The sequence below is a fragment of the Mchenga conophoros genome, linkage group LG7 (genome assembly GCF_057382185.1).
Source record: "Mchenga conophoros isolate Kocher_MC1m ecotype Shallow Benthic linkage group LG7, M_conophoros_male_GT1.1, whole genome shotgun sequence".
Taxonomy (NCBI): Eukaryota; Metazoa; Chordata; class Actinopteri; order Cichliformes; family Cichlidae; genus Mchenga; species Mchenga conophoros.
The window spans coordinates 23456610-23477763 of record NC_140532.1 but is presented as its reverse complement, the minus strand read 5'-3'; the positions used below and the strand labels follow the sequence as shown (position 1 = coordinate 23477763).

The 21154-nt window shown below is 38.8% G+C and overlaps 1 protein-coding gene across 3 annotated transcripts in view; it reads left to right on the top strand.

The window, feature by feature from the left end:
• Positions 1-21154, top strand: part of LOC146570144 (copine-8-like) — a 115301-nt gene that overhangs the window by 53374 nt on the left and 40773 nt on the right. For all 3 annotated transcript variants that reach the window (XM_085282980.1, XM_085282981.1, XM_085282982.1), the window contains exons 6-12: positions 4601-4677; positions 12279-12342; positions 13610-13713; positions 14367-14471; positions 16235-16276; positions 17111-17186; positions 20009-20065. In XM_085282980.1, the coding sequence (XP_085139106.1) occupies positions 4601-4677; positions 12279-12342; positions 13610-13713; positions 14367-14471; positions 16235-16276; positions 17111-17186; positions 20009-20065 (525 nt within the window). The remainder of the gene's footprint in view (positions 1-4600; positions 4678-12278; positions 12343-13609; positions 13714-14366; positions 14472-16234; positions 16277-17110; positions 17187-20008; positions 20066-21154) is intronic.

Below are 21154 nucleotides of genomic sequence, written 5' to 3'. Positions count from 1 at the left end.
TTAATATTTTATGTGTATTTTTGTTTTGTTCAACATTTTCATATTATTCAAGCTAAATTTTTAGTCCATATTAAAACAATTTCTTGTAATGTGTGAGATTGTGCATATGATATGTACATATTGTATATACAATTCTGCCAAAATTCTAATTGGATCAGTAATATCCATCCACTCTCTTTAGATGGATGGATGAAGTCTATTCTAGCAGAATCTGTGTTCACTCTGGATAGCCTGCCAGTCCATCACAGACCAGACAGAGATAGAAAGTAATCATAATCACACCTACGGCTCAAATCATCATTTAACCTAACAAACATCTCTTAGGGATGTGGGAGGACTATTGCGTACTTGGAGGAAACCCACGCAGGCACAGGAAGTTGTATTTATATAGCACCAATTTACAACAACAGTTGTTTTGAGAAAGGTACTGAGAGAGGAATCTTTAATGATCAGATTTTTTATGAACAAGTACTTGGTAATGTTGAGAAGGAAGAACTCCTGTTCAACAGGAAGACACCTCCAGCAGCCCCAGGATACAAGGAGGACAGGCATCTACTACAAACAATTGGAACTGAGGGGGAAGTCAAAAGAAGAGTACAGTGACCAAGGACAAAACAACTATGGAAGAAAAAGACTAAATTAATGACATGAAGTAGCGACATATACATGGGAAGATGACAAGTAATGCTCATGGGAAGTCCCCCCAACAGCCTGAGCCTATAGCTGTGTAACTTGGGAATGATTCATTCCTGACTGCAGGCAACAACAACAAAAACGTTTTTGAGGAATAATTTTATTATTGAACAACAACCATGTTCTCAATGAACCCAAAAAACTCATTAATATCAAAGCTGAATGTTTTTGGAAGTAGTTTTTAGTTTGTTTTTAGTTTGAGCTATTTTAGGGGGATATCTGTGTGTGCAGGTGACTATTACTGTGCATAATTATTAGGCAACTTAACAAAAAACAAATATATACCCATTTCAATTATTTATTTTTACCAGTGAAACCAATATAACATCTCCACATTCACAAATATACATTTCTGACATTCAAAAACAAAACAAAAACAAATCAGCGACCAATATAGCCACCTTTCTTTGCAAGGACACTCAAAAGCCTGCCATCCATGGATTCTGTCAGTGTTTTGATCTGTTCACCATCAACATTGCGTGCAGCAGCAACCACAGCCTCCCAGACACTGTTCAGAGAGGTGTACTGTTTTCCCTCCTTGTAAATCTCACATTTGATGATGGACCACAGGCTCTCAATGGGGTTCAGATCAGGTGAACAAGGTGGCCATGTCATTAGTTTTTCTTCTTTTATACCCTTTCTTGCCAGCCACGCTGTGGAGTACTTGGACGCGTGTGATGGAGCATTGTCCTGCATGAAAATCATGTTTTTCTTGAAGGATGCAGACTTCTTCCTGTACCACTGCTTGAAGAAGGTGTCTTCCAGAAACTGGCAGTAGGACTGGGAGTTGAGCTTGACTCCATCCTCAACCCGAAAAGGCCCCACAAGCTCATCTTTGATGATACCAGCCCAAACCAGTACTCCACCTCCACCTTGCTGGCGTCTGAGTCGGACTGGAGCTCTCTGCCCTTTACCAATCCAGCCACGGGCCCATCCATCTGGCCCATCAAGACTCACTCTCATTTCATCAGTCCATAAAACCTTAGAAAAACCAGTCTTGAGATATTTCTTGGCCCAGTCTTGACGTTTCAGCTTGTGTGTCTTGTTCAGTGGTGGTCGTCTTTCAGCCTTTCTTACCTTGGCCATGTCTCCGAGTATTGCACACCTTGTGCTTTTGGGCACTCCAGTGATGTTGCAGCTCTGAAATATGGCCAAACTGGTGGCAAGTGGCATCTTGGCAGCTGCACGCTTGACTTTTCTCAGTTCATGGGCAGTTATTTTGCGCCTTGGTTTTTCCACACGCTTCTTGCGAGCCTGTTGACTATTTTGAATGAAACGCTTGATTGTTGGATGATCACGCTTCAGAAGCTTTGCAATTTTGAGACTGCTGCATCCCTCTGCAAGATATCTCACTATTTTTGACTTTTCTGAGCCTGTCAAGTCCTTCTTTTGACCCATTTTGCCAAAGGAAAGGACGTTGCCTAATAATTATGCACACCTGATATAGGGTGTTGATGTCATTAGACCACACCCCTTCTCATTACAGAGATGCACATCACCTAATATGCTTAATTGGTAGTAGGCTTTTGATACAGCTTGGAGTAAGACAACATGCATGAAGAGGATGATGTGGACAGAATACTCATTTGCCTAATAATTCTGCACTCCCTGTATACAGAAACATCTGTGCCGAGTATGGCCTGGAAGTCCAGAGTTCAAAATGGGAGATCCCCCCCGTAGGGTGGTCAAGAGTGACCAAACTAAGACCTTGTGGGACTTCCAGATACAGACATGCAAAATGGTGGTGGCTAACCAACCGGACATAGTGGTGATGGACAAGCAGAGGAAGACCGCCGTAGTGATAGATGTAGTGAGACCGAATGACAGCAACATCAGTAAGAAGGAACGTCACTACAAACTGCTCCCCGGGCGCTGGATTGGTAGCTGCCCACTGTTTCACTGGGCCTTGGTATAATCCCACACGTGGGACTATAAGGGGTTTGGAAGTACAGTAAAAAAAATATATATATATAATTTTTTTTTATTAGAGAAACCCCTCAAACCTTTTCTCTCTGTACAGTGAATCTATAGCACCACAACTCCTAGCCTTAGACTTTCAATGGTGCAGCAGGCTAAGATAAGATAGAACTTTATTAATCCCTCGGGTGGGTTCCTCTGGGAAATTCGATTTCCAAAAAAGCACAGCACCGACAGAAGTTACAGAGTTATACACACACACATATATATAAATACAGAGACAATATAAATAAAATATACGAAGGGGATAAATAGAATAAATAGGAATAAAAATAAAAATACAAGTGAATTGCACATTTCAAGTATTGAGTCTATTGCACCGTTGACTATTTACAAAAGTATTGCACAAGGTATTGTACAGTGAGGTGAAGAGGCACTACAGCTTAGTTGTTCCCCCCTCCTTTGTCCTCCTGTTTCCCCTCCCTCTCCCCTCCAGAGAGGAGTTAAACAGTCTGATGGCGTGTGGGACAAAGGAGTTTTTAAGTCTGTTAGTTCTTGTCTTGGGGAGAAGCAACCTGTCACTGAACAGACTCTTCTGATTGTTTATGGCCGTGTGCAGAGGATGCCTGGCATTGTCCATAATGTCCATCAGTTTCTTTAATGTCCTTTTCTCTGCCACTGTCACCAGAGTGTCCAGCTTCATGCCGACCACAGAGCCAGCCTTCCTGATCAGTTTCTCCAGCCTGCATGAGTCCTTCTTTGCTGTGCTGCTCCCCCAGCACACCACAGCATAGAAAAGTACTCCAGCAACCACCGACTGGTAAAACATCCTCAGGAGCTTCCTGCAGATGTTAAAAGACCTCAGCCTCCTGAGGAAGTACAGTCGGCTTTGGGCTTTTTTATACAGGTGCTCTGTGTTGCATGACCAGTCCAGTTTATTGTCCACCCACAGCCCGAGGTACTTGTACTTGTTGACCACCTCCACCTCCTCCCCCTCTATCTGAACCGGCAGTGGACCTGCTCTAGACCTCCCGAAGTCCACAACCAGGCTAGGGCTCCTCGCTAGTAGCACACATGTTAAGGAAAGGCCAGAGTGTTTTTGTCATCCCTTTTTGTTTTGAGACCTCGGCTGGGGGAGAAATATACTGATATATATCAGTATAATATATCTTTGGAGCAGCTTTCTGCCCACTGGACTCAACACGACTCATCTGTCAAGCACTTTTATACGCGTGCATTCTCAGTCTCGTAGGGGAGGACTTAGTATCAGTGCATGAGCAGTCCACTTTTTATGCAAGAATTCTCTGTTTTGCTGGCCAAGGGCTCCTCATCTCTACACTGACTCCTCTCATGTGGTCACCCTGCAGTGATCAACAAGGACACTAGTCTCTTTGCACGGTGGGCTTAGATGTCAGTGTGCAAAATAAATGTGGATGGAGAAGGGAATGTGACATTTAATTTGAGTGATGTGTTTCTTTTTACCCTTCACTTTAAATCTGCTGGAGAAACAGCTTCAAATGAGATATTTCCAATGCAGGTGCAAATGCAACTTTGTTTACTTTGTTACTTAATTATTTTGTTTTACCTATAGCTTTTTGTTTTCTGTTTTCCACGTGGCGCTGCTGTGTGGTATCTCTGTATGATGGCTGTTTGTTCAGTCATGCTGAAGCCACAGCCAGTCACATAATCGGCTCAGCCTTGTTTGTTGCAGCTGAAAAAGATATTGCAATGATAAGTGGCAGGGTAAAATGGTACAAAATCCTATAATAAAGACTGAAATCACTGGATTTTGCAAGCTAAAAAATATAAGAGAATATGTTGTATTTTAGCCTATAAAATCACAAATTAATAATTAAATGTCTTGAATTAATATTAAACCGTCTTTAAGGACAGATTTAGGAAAAGGAACAAATGCAAAAGATGTATAAAGAAAATTGTAATGAATGTTCCTCTTTAACTCATAAACCTTCTTTTCCCTTGTTTAATGCAGGACTTCCTGGGCCAGGCCTTCTGCACACTGGGTGAAATTGTCGGCTCCCTGGGAAGCCGCTTAGAAAAACCTTTGACGTAAGTGGCACACACCACACAATGCACGCACAATGACCAACAGTCAGCACACTCTTGGAATATGATTTTTGCCATTTTAAAGTGATGGGCAAAAATATTTGTATTACATTACTCTAATCTGGGAGTCAATAGGTAGCTCAAATAAGCTGTTAAAATTTTAGATCATGTAGGCGTGAACTGAAAAGCAGCATGTGATTTTAAGATTGCCATTGTTTGTCTTCGAAGTGAAGCAGCGGCATGAAAATGAGTAATGATGTTGATGAAAGCCTACGCTGCCTCCAACAGCCAAATGAGATGAACACTTTAACAGCAGTAGAGCTAATGACAGACTGCAAACATGCTGAGATGGTAAAAATCAAATATTGAAAAAGGACAGTTCACCCAAAGTGAATGTGTCAGTGATGAGCTCACACCTCCTTTTTGTAGAAGCCTTAACTGAACTTAAGACTTAAAGAATCTCATCAGAGATATTTTAAAATGAATGAATCTGTGATTTCATCTTCTCGGTTGCTAATTATAGCAGGAAAAAAAGCAGTGATTAGACCTGTAGCAGTTCATGTCAGATTTACGCTCGATGGGGTGTTTATGTTAGCTTGGAAGCATCCTCTAGTGCACAGGAAGTCTGTCCCCTGCTAGCATTTTTGACAGTTTCTCTCCAGTATTAGCTAGTACTGACAAAAATAAACATAAACAGTGGAGTAGTACATTCAGAGGAAGAACCGAGCTGTTAGCCTAACTGCCAACATGCCTTCCATACTGAACAGAATTACAATTATCATCACACAAGGTTTGACATTACACAATCACAATTCAATCATTAATTTCAAAAAGTACTAACAAGTCTGGTTTGAAAACATTGTATTTTGAAGTAATGACTAATTGTCAAGGTTCCCAGCTTTTTAATCGTACTAGTTGTAGTAGGATTCATTATTCACCAGTAGATCAGCAGATTCAGGTTTATTTATCTCATAGGCATAAATTTGTTCACAACTGATCAAACCTGTGAATTGGTTCAAATTACAGGTGAAAACAACTTTGGAAGATACAGAACTATGCAAAGGTTTTAGCTACTTGAGGTATTTATATTATTATTAATCACATAATATAAAGTGTCCAAAGTATTAAAAATGGTTCTCTTTGCTGACGATACAAACATTTTTTGCTCTGGTGATGATCTGCAGAATTTATTGGAGGATATGACTAAGTGTTGGCTTGATAAAAATAAATTATCATTAATTTTGAATAAATCTAAACTTATGTTATTTGGAAATAGTAGTTTAAATACAAATGCAAAGATTCAAATAAATGGTGTTGATATTGAAATAGTCAGTGAAAATAAATTTCTGGGGGTAATAATAGATGAAAAACTTAACTGGAGAGCTCACGTAAGATATATTCATTCCAAAGTATCACGAAGCATTGCAGTACTAAACAAGGCAAAACAGGTATTCGACAGAACATCACTTCATATTCTATACTGTTCACTGGTTTCACCATACTTACGCTATTGTGCAGAGGTCTGGGGCAATAACTATAAAACCACATTACATTCACTTTTTACTCTTCAAAAAAAAGCAATTCGAATCATCCCCAATGCAGGTTATAGGGAACATACAAACTCACTATTTTTGCAGTCTGAAATATTGAAAATTGACGATATAGTGAAATTCCAAACAGCACAAATTCTATTCAAAGCAAAAAATAAAGAACTGCCAGGTAATATTCAGAGTATGTTTTTGTTGAAAGAAGGAAGTTATAATTTAAGGGGTTTTTGTAACTTCAAAACAATGAAGGTACGTACTACAAGAAAAGGCTTTTGTGTTTCTGTTCATGGAGTGAAACTATGGAACAAACTGAATATGGAATTAAAGCAATGTCCAAACATAAAACTGTTCAAAAAGAGTTATAAAAATATGATCTTCTCGGACGATAAAGACAAGGAAAATATTGAAATTAAGTGAATGTCTCTATTTAAAAACAAACAAACAAAAAACTCATGATGTGATATTATAGTATAAAGTATATCAGAAATCTGTTCGCTATTTTTATTACAAATTATATCAGTAAGGAAGCTGACTAAATATTAACTGATAATTTATGGCAAAGGGGTGGGATTAAATAAGTGTGTACTTCTTCCCACTCCCTTTCAATATGTAAATTAATCAGAACGGGTTTTTTTGTATGTAATTTGCATAGTATTTTTTTCTCTCTTATTTTCTTTTCTAAATGTACTTGTATATTGTTCACTGTTTAGTGACAAGAAGAGCAAGTCCAGCAATTTCTTGGTTCAAATACAAATAATTTATCAGTATGTAGGGCAAAGGTTAGGAGAGAGGTACAACGGTGAGTATCCATAGCCATTTGTAAAACACGGTGGAGGCTCTGTCATGGTTTGAGGCTGCAATTTATCCAGCTCTGTTGAGGAGCTCATCTACTATCACACTCTGCCAATCCAGTAAAAACCATACCTGGGTAGAAAAGTGCATAATGGAACACTATCATTCATATTGGGCCTCCCCGGATCTTGGACATCAACGTAGGATCGTCTTAACAGAATAAATGGAACAGAAGGCAGCTAACATCCAGAAAGAAGTTTAATTTTTTTTTTCACGAAGAACAAAATACAATAATCAAATTGACTTCAGTGATGCACAGAATGCGTTTTAGTCTGCGACAATTTCAACTCCACGGGCACACTTTAAAAAACCATGGCAGTGGATTGTCAGACCTTTAGATGGAGTTGATCGGCTATCCAGATTTGTATCCAGATGTAAGTCTTAACTTAAATGGGGAAGTCAAAAGTACAGACATTTGCTAATATATTCTCATGAGTTTTGAATGCTTCATGGGTATTTAGAAAATCTAAAACAGTTCAAGGTTCTTTAAAAATATTTCATTAATAATACTTTAAATATAAACAAGGCGACTGCACGAATACAGCCCAATTTAAAATTACACAGAAGTGAGAGTTTTGTTTACTGCACGAAGGCTCCTCATAAATCATGGACCAAAGTTTCCTTGGAAAGCTTTCTTGTAAATTCTCCAAGAGGTCTTCAGACTTCTTTTTGGTTGTTAGCTGCATCCTGATATTATTGCAGCTTCAACCCACAGAGCAGAACTAAAGAACCTGTTCGTCTTGTTTTCATTTTCCACCAAAGACAGTGAGCCATCAGCTGTCCAACCATGGTCTGATCCCCACGTCCTCCAGTGGGTGTCCTTTTTGTGTGTGCATATGTGTGTGTTAGAGTGAGCGAAAGGGAGAAATTGAGTGAGCTGAAAGTAAGTGGCCATACTGGCATCTACATCCATTAGTGTGTGTCTCTCTCTGTCAGTGAGTGTGTGTCTGTGTGTGTCAGAATCAACGAGCGGTTGGAACTGAATGGGTTTCCTAAAGAATGATACACAAGAAATATGATGTAAGAATGTGTTGCTGTCACTAAGTTATGTAATCATCTCTGCCCGTAGTCATTCACTGTCTTTTAGATTTGTGATTGTGTGTGTTTATTTGTGTCTTTGTGCTTTCTTTCTAGCACCTACATGTTTTATTTGTAACTTTTTTAGGATTTGTGAAGATATTTTTAGATATTCGTCATTATTCTGCAATTGATATTTGCAAGTCTGGGCAGCTGTGTGTGTGTGTGTATGTGTGGGTGTGTTACTTTGTTTGTGCTCCTTCCCAAGTTGAAAGCATTTCACTCCTGGGGCCTGTTCTTCGTACGTCGCTTACTACATCCAAGATCAAATGACACATCCAAGACCAAACCATCGCGCTAACCATGAGCTCGCTAATCCGGTTCCCCGAACACACCTGCTGTTGACGATTAGTACAGCTGGACGCAGGAATGTGACATCACTCGATAGTAGAAACATTGATCGGCAACCCTCTGATTGGTCGGCGAAAATGTCGAAGGGGCGTGCTCGGTATTTTCCGGCAGCAGAGCAAGAACTCATGAGTGAGGGATTTCAGGAGTTTCAGAGTTTAATTAAAACGCAAGAGAACACTGCAAAGGCTGCAAAAGCAAGGAGAGAGGGCTGGCAGAAAGTTGCTGACAAATCAAACTTGTAGGTAATTTAATAATAATAATAATAATGGATTGGATTTATATAGCGCTTTCCAAGGCACCCAAAGCGCTTTACGATACCACTATTCATTCACTCCCACATTCACACACTGGTGGAGGCAGCTACGGTTGTAGCCAGGCTGCCATATCGCGCCATCGGCCCCTCTGGCCAACACCAGTAGGCGGTAGGGTAGATCTATCATATGACACTATATTGTCCAATATCATATGGCATTATATTATATTATAATATGTTATATTATATCCCCTTTCACATTAGAGCCACAACAGGACCCACAAGAACATGGGAACAAGTAAAAGTGGAATACAGGAGTATTCTACAGAATGGTAATATTTATCTCTTAGATTGCTTTGCGCCTCTTGGCAAGGTAATACTGGCCTGTAATACTCTGTTAGTTTGTTCATAACAGCAACCAAGAAAAGGGCAGAGGAAAAAAAGACAGGTGGTGGTCCTGCACCCCCTCGTCAACAAGTTGGTTAAGTAAATAATACCCTCACGGGAATATCGATATCTCTCTATGAGCACACTGTCGCGCTGAGCTAAAGGATCCTGTCTATCCCGCAATATACGCTGAATTCTGAGGACTCTCCTTATCAATCTTGCACCTTCCGCAATGGGTTGGTCGCGTATACGGACAGGACATGGCTGCGACAGACTTCCCAAATCCACCTTCGCTTTTATAGCCGTGGTCTCTCATCTTGATTACACGAAGTAATTTACAATCACTACTCTGAAATATGAATTACATCTGTAATAATCACATACATGTAATAGAATGTTAATAGTTCATTTCCCTTTTTTAGGAAATGACCTGTATGTATCTGTGTGACATCAATAAAAGGATCAAGTGCTGCATTATCTTTAGTTACATTGATGTTATTTATTTATGGTGAAACAGTGGTAAAATATCGCTGTTGCTTTCGTATGAATGAAGCGGACATACCTGCGTGGCCGCGATCTAATCCTGTTTACATAAAGTAAACCTGCTCCCGAGCAGGTTTACGCTTACGGCTCTGTTGCTATGACAGCAAGTCCCGGATGAGCTTCGGGGAACCGAACGATCCAGGATCACGCGAAATCGTCAACAATCTAATCCAGCTAACTTACTTAGCGAGGTACGAAGAACAGGCCCCTGCTCAGTCGAGTGGCTCTGGATCATACAAATAAAAATAAAGCAGCAACAACAACAAAAATAGAAGAACAACTGTAAACCATAGACTGTATATGGATGATGGACTATTTTTTTGGACTACCTCTTTGAACCCTTGAATGTGGCATTTTATTTGTTGTCATCTGGACTTCTGGATGCCAAAAGTGACAAAATTTGGATGAGAATGTAAAGTTATCGGCTGAAGTTAGCTTACTTTGTTAGCAAGGTGTTACGGCCCTAGCAGGGCCTCCTCCTGAAGGTGCCTGTGTGGGCGTGTCCTTCAATCTCTTCTGCCCGAGGTGCCACCCTTTCTCTTTTACACAGCTGACTCACATCAGTAATTAAAGGGATTTAAGCTCAGGGACAGGTGAGCTCTGGGCCAGAGTGCCATGTGAATGGTTACAGCGAGTGAGCTGCTCTCTCTTTTTGACTTACGTTTTACTTTATTGACCAACGCTTGAGTTTTGTTTTTCCTTAAATGGTGAAAGTGGCTTGTCCGTCTCTTTTAGCTGAATATTAATAGAAACTTTAATGAAACTCTTTAATTTATCCATTTTGCCTCTGTCTCCTTTTTCTGACCCGGACACATTTTGTTACTTCCCCCCCTCATCGCCTAGACCCCTTTTAGGTGAACGTAACACAAGGCACATCCAGCAACTGTATTGGTGTATGGCACAGATCCAGATACTTGGTAATTAAAGCTAACATAAATGTAATCATTGAAAAAGCTCAGCACAGATGTTTTGGAAAGCCAATTCCAAAAATGGAATACTGTGTAAACTGCAAATTTCATAAATCCATATTTTATTAATAACAGAACAGAAGTGAGAAAATGCACAATTTTTAAGAAGTATTTTTGGGGAATTCTTAGCCTTTATTATGATAGGAGAGTTGAGAGTGCAAAAGGAAAGCTGGGAGAGAGAGCAAGTGGAAGATGGAGAGAAAATGGCCCGGGGAGGATACAAACCCAGCTCTCTGCAATACCCTCACAGCATATGGGTCATTTGCTTAGTGACAACCAGAACATGTACCATTTTAAGAAAAATATTAGCTCATTTTGAATCTTTGTGTACTTAAGTTTGTAAAAACAGCACATGTTCACTAAACAGCCTCGATTTTGCAGCTTCTATATACAAATACACAGAAAAAAACCTGCACTTTTTATTCAAAGTAAATGTTGAGTCAATCACCATATTGATGCTACATACCCTGGGTAATTTATGTGCCAGTTTCATCAAGATTGAATCAGTTTTTTAGGAGTGAAGGTGTAGTTGCTTTATAGCATATAGCTTTATCAGTAAAGAACATAAGATTGAGGCTAATTTACACACGTGTAAGATACTGACTGTGAGCACTGAAGGGGATCACAGACTAAAATTCCATTTCAGTGACACTTGTGATGTCACGCACTGATGGTGTCAGGCTTCCTCTACAGTTTTTTGTACTCCATGATTTATGCACTGTGTTCTTCCACTGTTTCTCTCTGTGGCTCTGTCCATCTCTTTTTTGTTCTTTGTCTCACCATTTCTTCCATCTGGCCCCTTACTGAGCAATCTCTCCATGTACAGTGGCTTCATTTCACTGAAGCTTCCCTGTTCATCCAAAGATGCCTGTGAATCTCAGGCGATGGAGAAATTGTCAAAAACTTGCTTAGATCAGCCATAAATTTCTCAATTTTCTTATTTGTTTAAGGCGCTTTCTGGCATTACTGGACATTACTTAGCCAAAATAAATGATCTCTACCCTTCCTTACCCTGGAGCAGGCCCGGGGTCTGTGGCATTCATTTTGTCTATTTTTAGTGGTCAGCCTCCCTTGGCTTTATTGGCTGAATATTACGCTTCGCCTGCTCAGGATGCAAACAAACATTTCAGCTGAAATGTCACTGGATGTGGTTTGCATTACTTTGATGTTCTTTTCTGAAGGTTTTCATTCAGCATTAATTGATATTTACAAATGCAATCAGGCAGTGACTGCAAGAGAAAACATGAAGAGGAGAAATTAGATGCAGCGTCTCCTGAAATTCTCTCATTTTCAGCATTTTGCTGAAACTCCTGATCAACCTTAAATATTCTTATCATAAATATTTGCCCAAAACCCCAATCTGTGGTGAAAAGAAATGCCACAGGAAGATGAACAACCAAGAATTCACAATTTCAGATTAGAATGACAAAATGCAGTTTAAAATGTAATGAGTAGTATAGATATACTAAGAAAAAAAACTAAGATGACAAATAATACTGTGAAGCACTAAATATAGTATGCATGCAGTAATAGAACAGACATATACAGTGTAAAATAGATTACATTTAAAGCATTTACACTGGAATCAATGCGGTCAATTTCCTGTTTTGTTTTTCTTTTTTCTAGTGGAATCCCAGGAAAGAAATGTGGCACTATCATAGTGAGAGCAGAAGAAGTGAGCAACTGCAGGGTAAGAGTCTGTTTGGTTCACCTGTTGGCCATTTTGAAGTTGACTTTTCGGACTTTGAGATGCTGTGCTTTATTTATCTGTATTCTCTGGTTATTTTGTCTTCTTCAAGTAAAAATCACACAGATCGAACTAAAATTGTCCAACATTTTAATATTGGTTTCACACATAGAATACACGTATTCATAAGCTTTACACACGACTTTGCACTATGGAGTTGGAAGGATAAAAAAAAAGCATTTAATTTAATGTCAAATACCCCCATCTTAGTTAGAAAGGCTAGTTACTTGTGTCGTCAATATATTCATATATTTAACAATAACTATAAATGAGAAACTGTGCTTCTCCCTCTGTGAGACACATAATCCATTGTTGGTTAATTCACCTGCTTTTGATGCTAATGAAATGAAATCCCCCCTAAAACTGGAATGCTTTTGCAGGTTTTGCAGGTGGCCACAGACCTTTGCTCTGTCCTGAATGGTGCTGAGCTGTGTGCACAATAAATGATGCTGGGACCTGATCCCATGCTCATGTAGTCTGTTTCTGACAATATAGCCAGAAACATGCACATGAGTAGTCTGCTGGAGGGCGTTTTGTAGGGCTCTGGCAGTACTTCTCCTGTTTCTCCTCCCACAAAAGAGCAGACACTGGTCCTGCTGCATGGTACAGCCATGTCCAGCGCTCCCTGTGCCTATCTCCTAGTATCTCTTCCAAACTCTTGAGGCTGTTTTGGGAGATACAGCAGACCTTCTTGCAACAGTGCAAATGTGCAACCTGAATGTGCTGCAGGCATCATCTTGTGCTCCCACTAGTGAATCTGTCCACCCAAGCATTCAGTTAATATAGAAAGCAGATATTTCCCAAGGGAAGTTCTCTGATATTCTGGGCTCAAGTCTTTTATTTGCTGACATTTTTGTACAACATCATACAGTCAGACCCATGTGTTAGCGTCAATCCTTTAAAACCAAAGAACCATTTTGCAGCAAACTGCTACAAAGATAAATTAATTATAAAAGTGACAGAGATGCCAGTTGACTGTGTAATAAAATCAACCAATTCAATTAATTAAATCAATTCACCAAACAAAAAGCCATGGGATCAAAAGGAAAATAACACAAAACAAATATATATAACACACATGCACAAGTCTTCACCATCCTATTGACCAATATGAATACTTTTTGTATTAATAGCAGGTCATATTTTATGTCTTTAGAGCACTTCTGAGGCAGTGTGTCATGTTTGTTTTGGTCCCTTTCTTCCTCTTTAGGAGTCAGTGATGTTACAGTTTTGTGGGAACAAGCTGGATAAGAAGGATTTCTTCGGAAAATCAGATCCGTTTCTTGTGTTTTACCGCAGCAACGAGGACGGATCGTAAGTTGACAAGTGACTTCTTATTGATATCCAGCGATTACATACTCAGCTATTATACACATAAAAACACACATGCAAAAATTTCTGAAGTACATATAGACTCCGAGCATGACGGTTAATGCTCTAAAAGCTTATACACGGAGGACGTACAGTAGGAGCTAAGCCGCCTGTGTGATGTTACATAATGCTTCCTGTTGTATGAGTGACTTATGCCTTCCATTCAGAAGCCGTAGATGCAGAGGTGAGCGGAAATAATAGCACAGAGTTGACATGAGAAACATAAAGAGAGGATGGATGGATAAGACAGAGTTAAGTGAAAACTGCGTGTGGAGGTTGCAGTTTCTTTGCCCTGAAGATGCTTTTATTCAAGTCGACTTCAGCGTCTCGCACTTAACACATTTTCTTTTAGTGCAGCTGGGTATTTACTGATGCAGCCTAAATGTTCCGCCGCAGGGTTTAACAGCAGCAAGCCGTGGTTACAAAGAGCCAGTCCTGATCCCTCATAAAACAGAAACTGGAAGCTGTTTCTTCAGCTAAGGGTCAAGCTTCCTGAAACGCATTTTAAATGAAGCTCTCCCTCAATGATAAGGAGATGAAGCACTGAGGGCTTTGTTTTTGTTTTGTCTTTTTCTTTAACTTTGTATGTCTCGCAGGTACACCATCTGCCACAAAACAGAGGTGGTGAAGAATACTCTGGATCCAGTGTGGCAGGCTTTTAAAATTCCCGTCAGGGCGCTGTGTAATGGTGACTATGACAGGTATAGTAGGACACACAAGGGGATGCATGAATGTTTACAGTTAAATGGAGAGAATATTAATATACACAACAGGAACAGGAATATAGGTGAGCATATTTTTAAGCAGAGTCAAGCCAAGACATGTTTGGATTTGTTTGTGTTCTTATTGCGGCACAGATGGAGAAATTCTGGGTTAATAACTTTGTTTAAAATAATAATTTGGCTGATAACTCATGTATATGCTAATATTCCTTTTTGTGTGTCTAATTCTGTTTTGGTCTGAAAGTTAAAGTTTTTAGCTCTTTATCGTCCTTTGAATACTAAATAGGCACAGACTTACAAGACTTAGGTAAACTAGATGTTTGGGCGATGTTTAGGAGCTCCTTTGTATGGAAGCCCGTTTCTGCTACTAAATTTTAAAAAAGTATCCATATCTCAAAATTTCAAGTTATCTTTCTCGCAATTTTGACTTAATAACTCGAAATTTTAATTTATTAACTCAAAATTTTGAGAAAAGTAACTCAAAATTTCGAGTTAGCGCTGCCAATCAGTAATCTATGTGGAATGCGCACTCAAAACTGGATCGCAACAAACTGGCGCTTTCGAGAGTACGTTTGTAGATAGCAAGGCCATGTGATTCAGCTAATAACACAAAGATTCCATCATTTGTGAAGCCACGATGAAAATAATTAGCAATTTGTGCGTTCATGACTGGCTGTAATACCGGTAACTTAGCTGTAGCATTTGTAGCTGAGGGCTTCAGCTTCCGGGTAACAAGGAAATGACATCAATCACGTAGATTACCGATTGGCAACCCTAACTCGAAATTTTGAGCTATTAACTCAAAATTTTGAGTCAATTTTTTTGACATTTTGAGTTAATGTTATTAGCTCAAAATTTCCAGAAAATAACTCAAAATTTTGAGAAAGATAAATCAACATATCAAGTTATGGATATTTTTTTTTTTAAATTTAGTGGCAGAAACGGGCTTCCATACCTTTGAGATCCTTTTAAAAATTATTTAGTAATAAGTAGTAAGTAAGTAAAGCGCTTCCTTACTGTTAGCTTGCAGAAAAATGCATGGATATGTTGCATGGATAATTTATTTTTAACCTCCTAGGACCTGGCATCCACATATGTGGACATCACATTTTGGGTTGTCTAGACCAAAATACTAAATTTTGCTCTACAAGTGCCTGATATCCTCGTACGAGGACATTATACTCCCACTGTTCTATCAAAATTTAAAATGAATTTCAGAAACAAAAATCAGGTTAAAAAAAAAATAAATCAGGTAATTCTTTGTTTTTACATTCATCAGGTCCCAATCAGCCCAAATAGCAGAGAGAAATTAAAAATGCATGCCATGAAAGAGTTGCCGTGCCATAAAAGAGCATGCATAAAAATATAACAGTAGAATGCAATACTGTTACAGTTAAATGCTTCAGAAATCGTTAGAACACAGAGCTGTAATTAACATTTTAATTTTATTTTGTTGCAGAGTGCACTCTTTGTACAGGTGTCTATTTCTAAGGTGACAGCTACAGATTAAAGATTTGGAACCTAAACCTGGATACATTTAAACATTAAAGCTTACCAGACCGTAGTCTTAGAAAGGAGATGTAGAAACTTCTTTAGTTTGTCTAGAACTTCCTCTCTTTGCTGAGGACATGTGCATTCCACAGACCAGTGGCCAGCTCTATAAACAGAAAAATAGTAAATCTGTGGTGCTGATTGATTTTTCTTAATGGGATTTCACTCAATCCACTTGTTTCTCTGCACAGGAGCATTAAGGTGGAGGTGTACGACTGGGACAGAGATGGAGGGTGAGAGAGCAATGCTTTCCTGCATGTTAAAGCTACAGTGTGTGGTGCAATGGTCCATGAATTTATGCAGTATCATTATTTAATGTATTAAAACTACATTCTAAAAAGAGAGATACCAGCGAGACTGTTATTGTGTGTTCTTAAAATCCAAAAAAGCTGCCCTGATAACATCAGAGCATATGTGCAAAGTAGGGAAGTGCTTTTGGGATTTTGCTAACAGACCACTCTCCAAAGTGGATGTCCTTATACACACTCTTGTTTTTCACTGTTAAAGAGTAGACACTGCGGAAAAATATCTCAGCAGAGCCCTGCACGTGACAACACTCCCTTCTACTTCAAATATACAACACATTAATTATTAATATTTTCTGAACTGTCTCTCAATGGTTACCTTCATGGTGTCAGGCAGGGAATAAAGATCGTGTTTATCTTTTGAAGCAAGTGAATTCCCAGTACTCAGGGGCACAGTTTGCCCCTTCATTGTTCATTTCATACACAGTTTGTGACATTTCAAGGGCGTTTTGCCCTGAGCTCCTATTAATATCTGACCCTGAATTCCAACTCTGCTGATTATCTCTGTGAAATTACATAAATGGTTTCTACACCCACGCCTACAGTAACCAATGAGCTTCTCAGTGATAGTCCTGCTCCTTGAAGAAGACTTCAAATATTATGCACACTACAAACAAATTGATCCAATCTGTTATTCTCTAGCAGGCATTTGGACCATTCCTCTTGTCATTATTATTATTTTTACTTTTCCTGACACAGCTTTACTACAGTGTTTCCTGTTTTTAGCAATGGCCTAATGTGACTCTGTGTGTGTTCTTACAGCCACGATTTCATCGGAGAGTTCAGTACAAGCTACAGGGAAATGTCCAGAAGCCAGTCACAGTTCCACGTCTATGAGGTGATAATCCAACTCCTTTTCCCCACACCTTTCATAATATTAATTATTCATTATTCTCTCATCAAGATACCTAATTCAATTCAATTCAGTTTTATTTATACAGCGCCAAATCACAACAGTCGCCTCAAGGCGCTTTATATTGTAAGGTAGACCCTACAATACATACATAGAGAGAAAAACCCAACAATGAGCAAGCACTTTGGCAACAATGGGAAGGAAAAACTCCCTTTTAACAGGAAGAAACCTCCAGCAGAACCAGGCTCAGGGAGGGGCGGCCATCTGCTGCAACCGGTTGGGGTGAGAGAAGGAAGACAGGATAGAAGACATGCTGTGGAAGAGAGACAGAGATCAATAACAAGCATGATTCAGTGGAGAGCGGTCTATTAACACACAGTGAGTGAGAAAGGTGTCTGAAGAAGAAACACTCAGTGCATCATGGGAATCCTCCAGCAGCCTACACCTATTGCAGAATAGCTAAGGGAGGATTCAGGGTCACCTGATCCAGATATCTAACCAAGACATGAACCTTCAAACAGCTATTTGAGCTCATAGAGCGGTGTTAACATATTATTAATGTGAGGGGTTTACACAGCTTACGTGTCAACACTGTAAGGGTAATACTCTCTGATACACCCACTGAACGAGAATAAAACATGCTTCAGAGACTGTTACCCACTGTTGCACAATGTTTAAATAAAACATGTCATTCAACCTGGAAACAGCAAAATGCTGTGCCCCATTTTCAAACTGAACATACCCGAGGCAAGTTGTTATTAAAAAATATCCTCACAAACATTTTAACTAGTCCATGCAGGAGATCGGGCATTTTTAACAAAGAGAATGCTTTGAAAAAAGTGGAAATAATTCAAACGCATGTAGTTTTTCACTTGAATATAGGACACATTGTGCAACTTCAAAGCATTTATAGCGTAATCTCTGTACAACAGTTAGTATACAACAGAAGCTGCACAATAATTAGAGCAATACCAGGAGGACATGTGATCTGGAAAGCTTCTACGTTGTGGTCAGTCTACAAAAGATTAGAAAATTATTGTTGGATTCATTCACTTTTCACTGATTTAAAGTACACATTTTTCATGCTATATTTTCAAGTTGAAACCAACTGTGGTCACACAGTTTAAACAAATGATTTAGTTCATGCCATGCTCAGGACAGCTGTATTTTTCAACCTCAGTGCCATTTAAATACTTTAAATTTGGTGCCATGACAAATAAAGTAAATACTTCGATCTAATAAAATTTTATAGGCTACAAAGCACTAAATAAAAAGAAACAGCTAAGTAATGATATCAAGTCATTAAATAAAAATAATTGACATTATCATGAAAAACTGGAATACTAGAGTAAAGAACTGCAGGTCTGTGGGACTGAAGTGGGTCGGATGAGGCTCACTTCTATCTTTAATCACAGCATTGCGTCCATACAGAAGAACATTTACAGTAGTTTTTCCCCACACACTGCAGCGTGAGCACAGGCTCAAAGTCAGGAAAAGTCATTTTTTTCTGTGTAATGTGAACATAAGTTTTGTCTCTCTTCCCCCTGGGGCCAGAAAGCTAGATGAATAAAACCAGACAAACACATTCATCAGAGGTTGGAATCTGACTGCTCTTACGCTCGTGGATTGTCAGTATACGATGCATCACCTTGATCCGGTAGTTTATAATACCAGGTGCACATGTTCTGAGTTGCATATTTTACGTTATGTTTGAGTTTTGTCCGAGTCAACATTTTCTAGAGCCACCTTCAAGTGTCATTTCTCACCAGTGGGAGTGTATATTATCTTCCTATAGTTTTCAGCAGTTTTTGCCTGTCCCAAGGAGGTTTGTTTCAGGGTTCAAGGATATCTTTCTGCTTGATCGTGAGGTGGCGTTTAGGGCAAGTTAGAAGTGAATTTCTAGTCTGGATCCAACAATTTTGGCAAGAGTTCTTCAGCATTGCTTGATAGGACAAAATTGCTAATTTCACATCATATTTGAACGAGCAATTTGTAAAAAGAAAACAATGGTAGAAATAGTCTTTTCTATACAGTCTTTGATTGCTCTTGTTATTTATTTGTAGCTCACATAATGATCTAAAATGTAAAAGACTCACTTTATTGTTGTGTTCATTTGTATTCCAAAGACTGAAATGGAGCATTATAGCTGGGATTATACACGGATTCTTTAATTACAGTGATTAACAGGCTGATATACAGCCATCCAGATGGAACTCACTAATATGTGTACTGCACGCTGTTAAGCAAGTTCCCTAAAAGGCTGTGCTTCCCTCTTGTCCTCGTTGCAGTTTGCTGACTGGTGTATCAGCTGTGTTCGAGCTAAGCATAAATCACTGAAAGTTAAGAGTCAGTAAAACTATGAAGCATAATCTGGAGAATAGATGTGGGGAGAGCAGGGTGCTCTCTCCACTCTCGTGTGATGTAACTGGGGGTTATCAAATCATTTAGACCAGTGCTGTCTTCAGCTTCATCAATCCTTAGCTCAGTTTTTAATTTTCTCCAAAACAGAGAAAATCAATTGTTCCTTGAGCAGAGGACAAGTAATAGAATACAAAATGAAGTGTGTGAACATGTTCTGAAAAATGTTTGGGGAGTGTGTACACTCTGTTGGAAGCCTCTATTGGAAGCAGTGTCCTGTGGCATTTGGAATACATGAATCTGAAGAGGGAGAGTAAACAGAGCTATTTCCATCAGTAACACCCACTGCAGTGTGCTGATGGAGATTCAGACATGTTTAGTTTTAAGAAGGCATGTGTTTTAATTTATGGAATAATCTGTTTTGATGATTCAAACTGATTTCTACACAGGTGCTAAATCCAAAGAAGAAGGGGAAGAAGAAGAAAAAGTACCAAAACTCAGGAACGGTATGCTGTTATTGTTACTCAAGTTGTCCTAATATGTTGGCTGAACTTTCATGCCATGTACCGATACAAAGTGATGCCATATAAATTCTGTACTTCCAGTGTTCCCTAAAACCTTTCTTCTGCAATATCATAACAGTGCCATCCTCATTTTTATGTGCGTGAAGCATCTGATGTTTACTGTTATCATCGCTAAACTTAAGGATTAAAGTGCCCTATCAAAAATGGATTTTTTTTATTGGTGAAATGTATAGAGGATTTTATCTCAGGTTATTTTCTCAAATATCCCCCTCAATGTTCAGAAATGTTTGGTTTGTTTTCTCATATTTTCCTTACAGTGGTGCAAACGTCATATTAACAGTCCATTAAGAATTGGCTTACATCCACTGTTTTCAAGGTCAACTTAATATTTTATTAGTTAAAAAAGTCTTATAACTTAAAAACTGTAATTTTTACAAGTATATTGTCCTCATATGGAATGTACTGGATAACAATTTGAAATATTTCACATTTGACCTCTGACCTCTCCTTCAAGGTCTAAGTCTATATAATGATACTATATATATGGTTAAACTATTTCTTACTGCCATTGTTTGTTTTGACAAAACATTGGCATATAGAGAATTATATAATGATATATACTGATCCTAAATATCACATTACTTGGACTTCTTTCTTTCTTCTTCAAGGTCAAACATGTAAAACTCATAAAATGTCTTTTATGTTTAAAACTACATTTAAAATTCTGCTGACTTTGTTTTTGTTACCAACATGTAGGAAATGCTGCTGGTTTATGTGGACTCTAAATATCACATTATAGTTTACATTAAAATATCATATCATATTTGACCTCTGACCTCACTCTAACATTTCACATCTGTCTTTGTTTCAAGTTGACCAAAATTACATTATTTTTTACTGAACTACAAGAACAAAGAAAATAAAATCAACATATAGAAAATACAAGACAGTTTCCTTAAAAGTAAATACTGCCTAGAGAACGTGCTGCCTTGGTGGGGTTTTTCGCTCTCAGCACTTCTTGATTCTCCTTTATGGTTTTACCTTAATTCTGGCATCTCGACACACACCTTG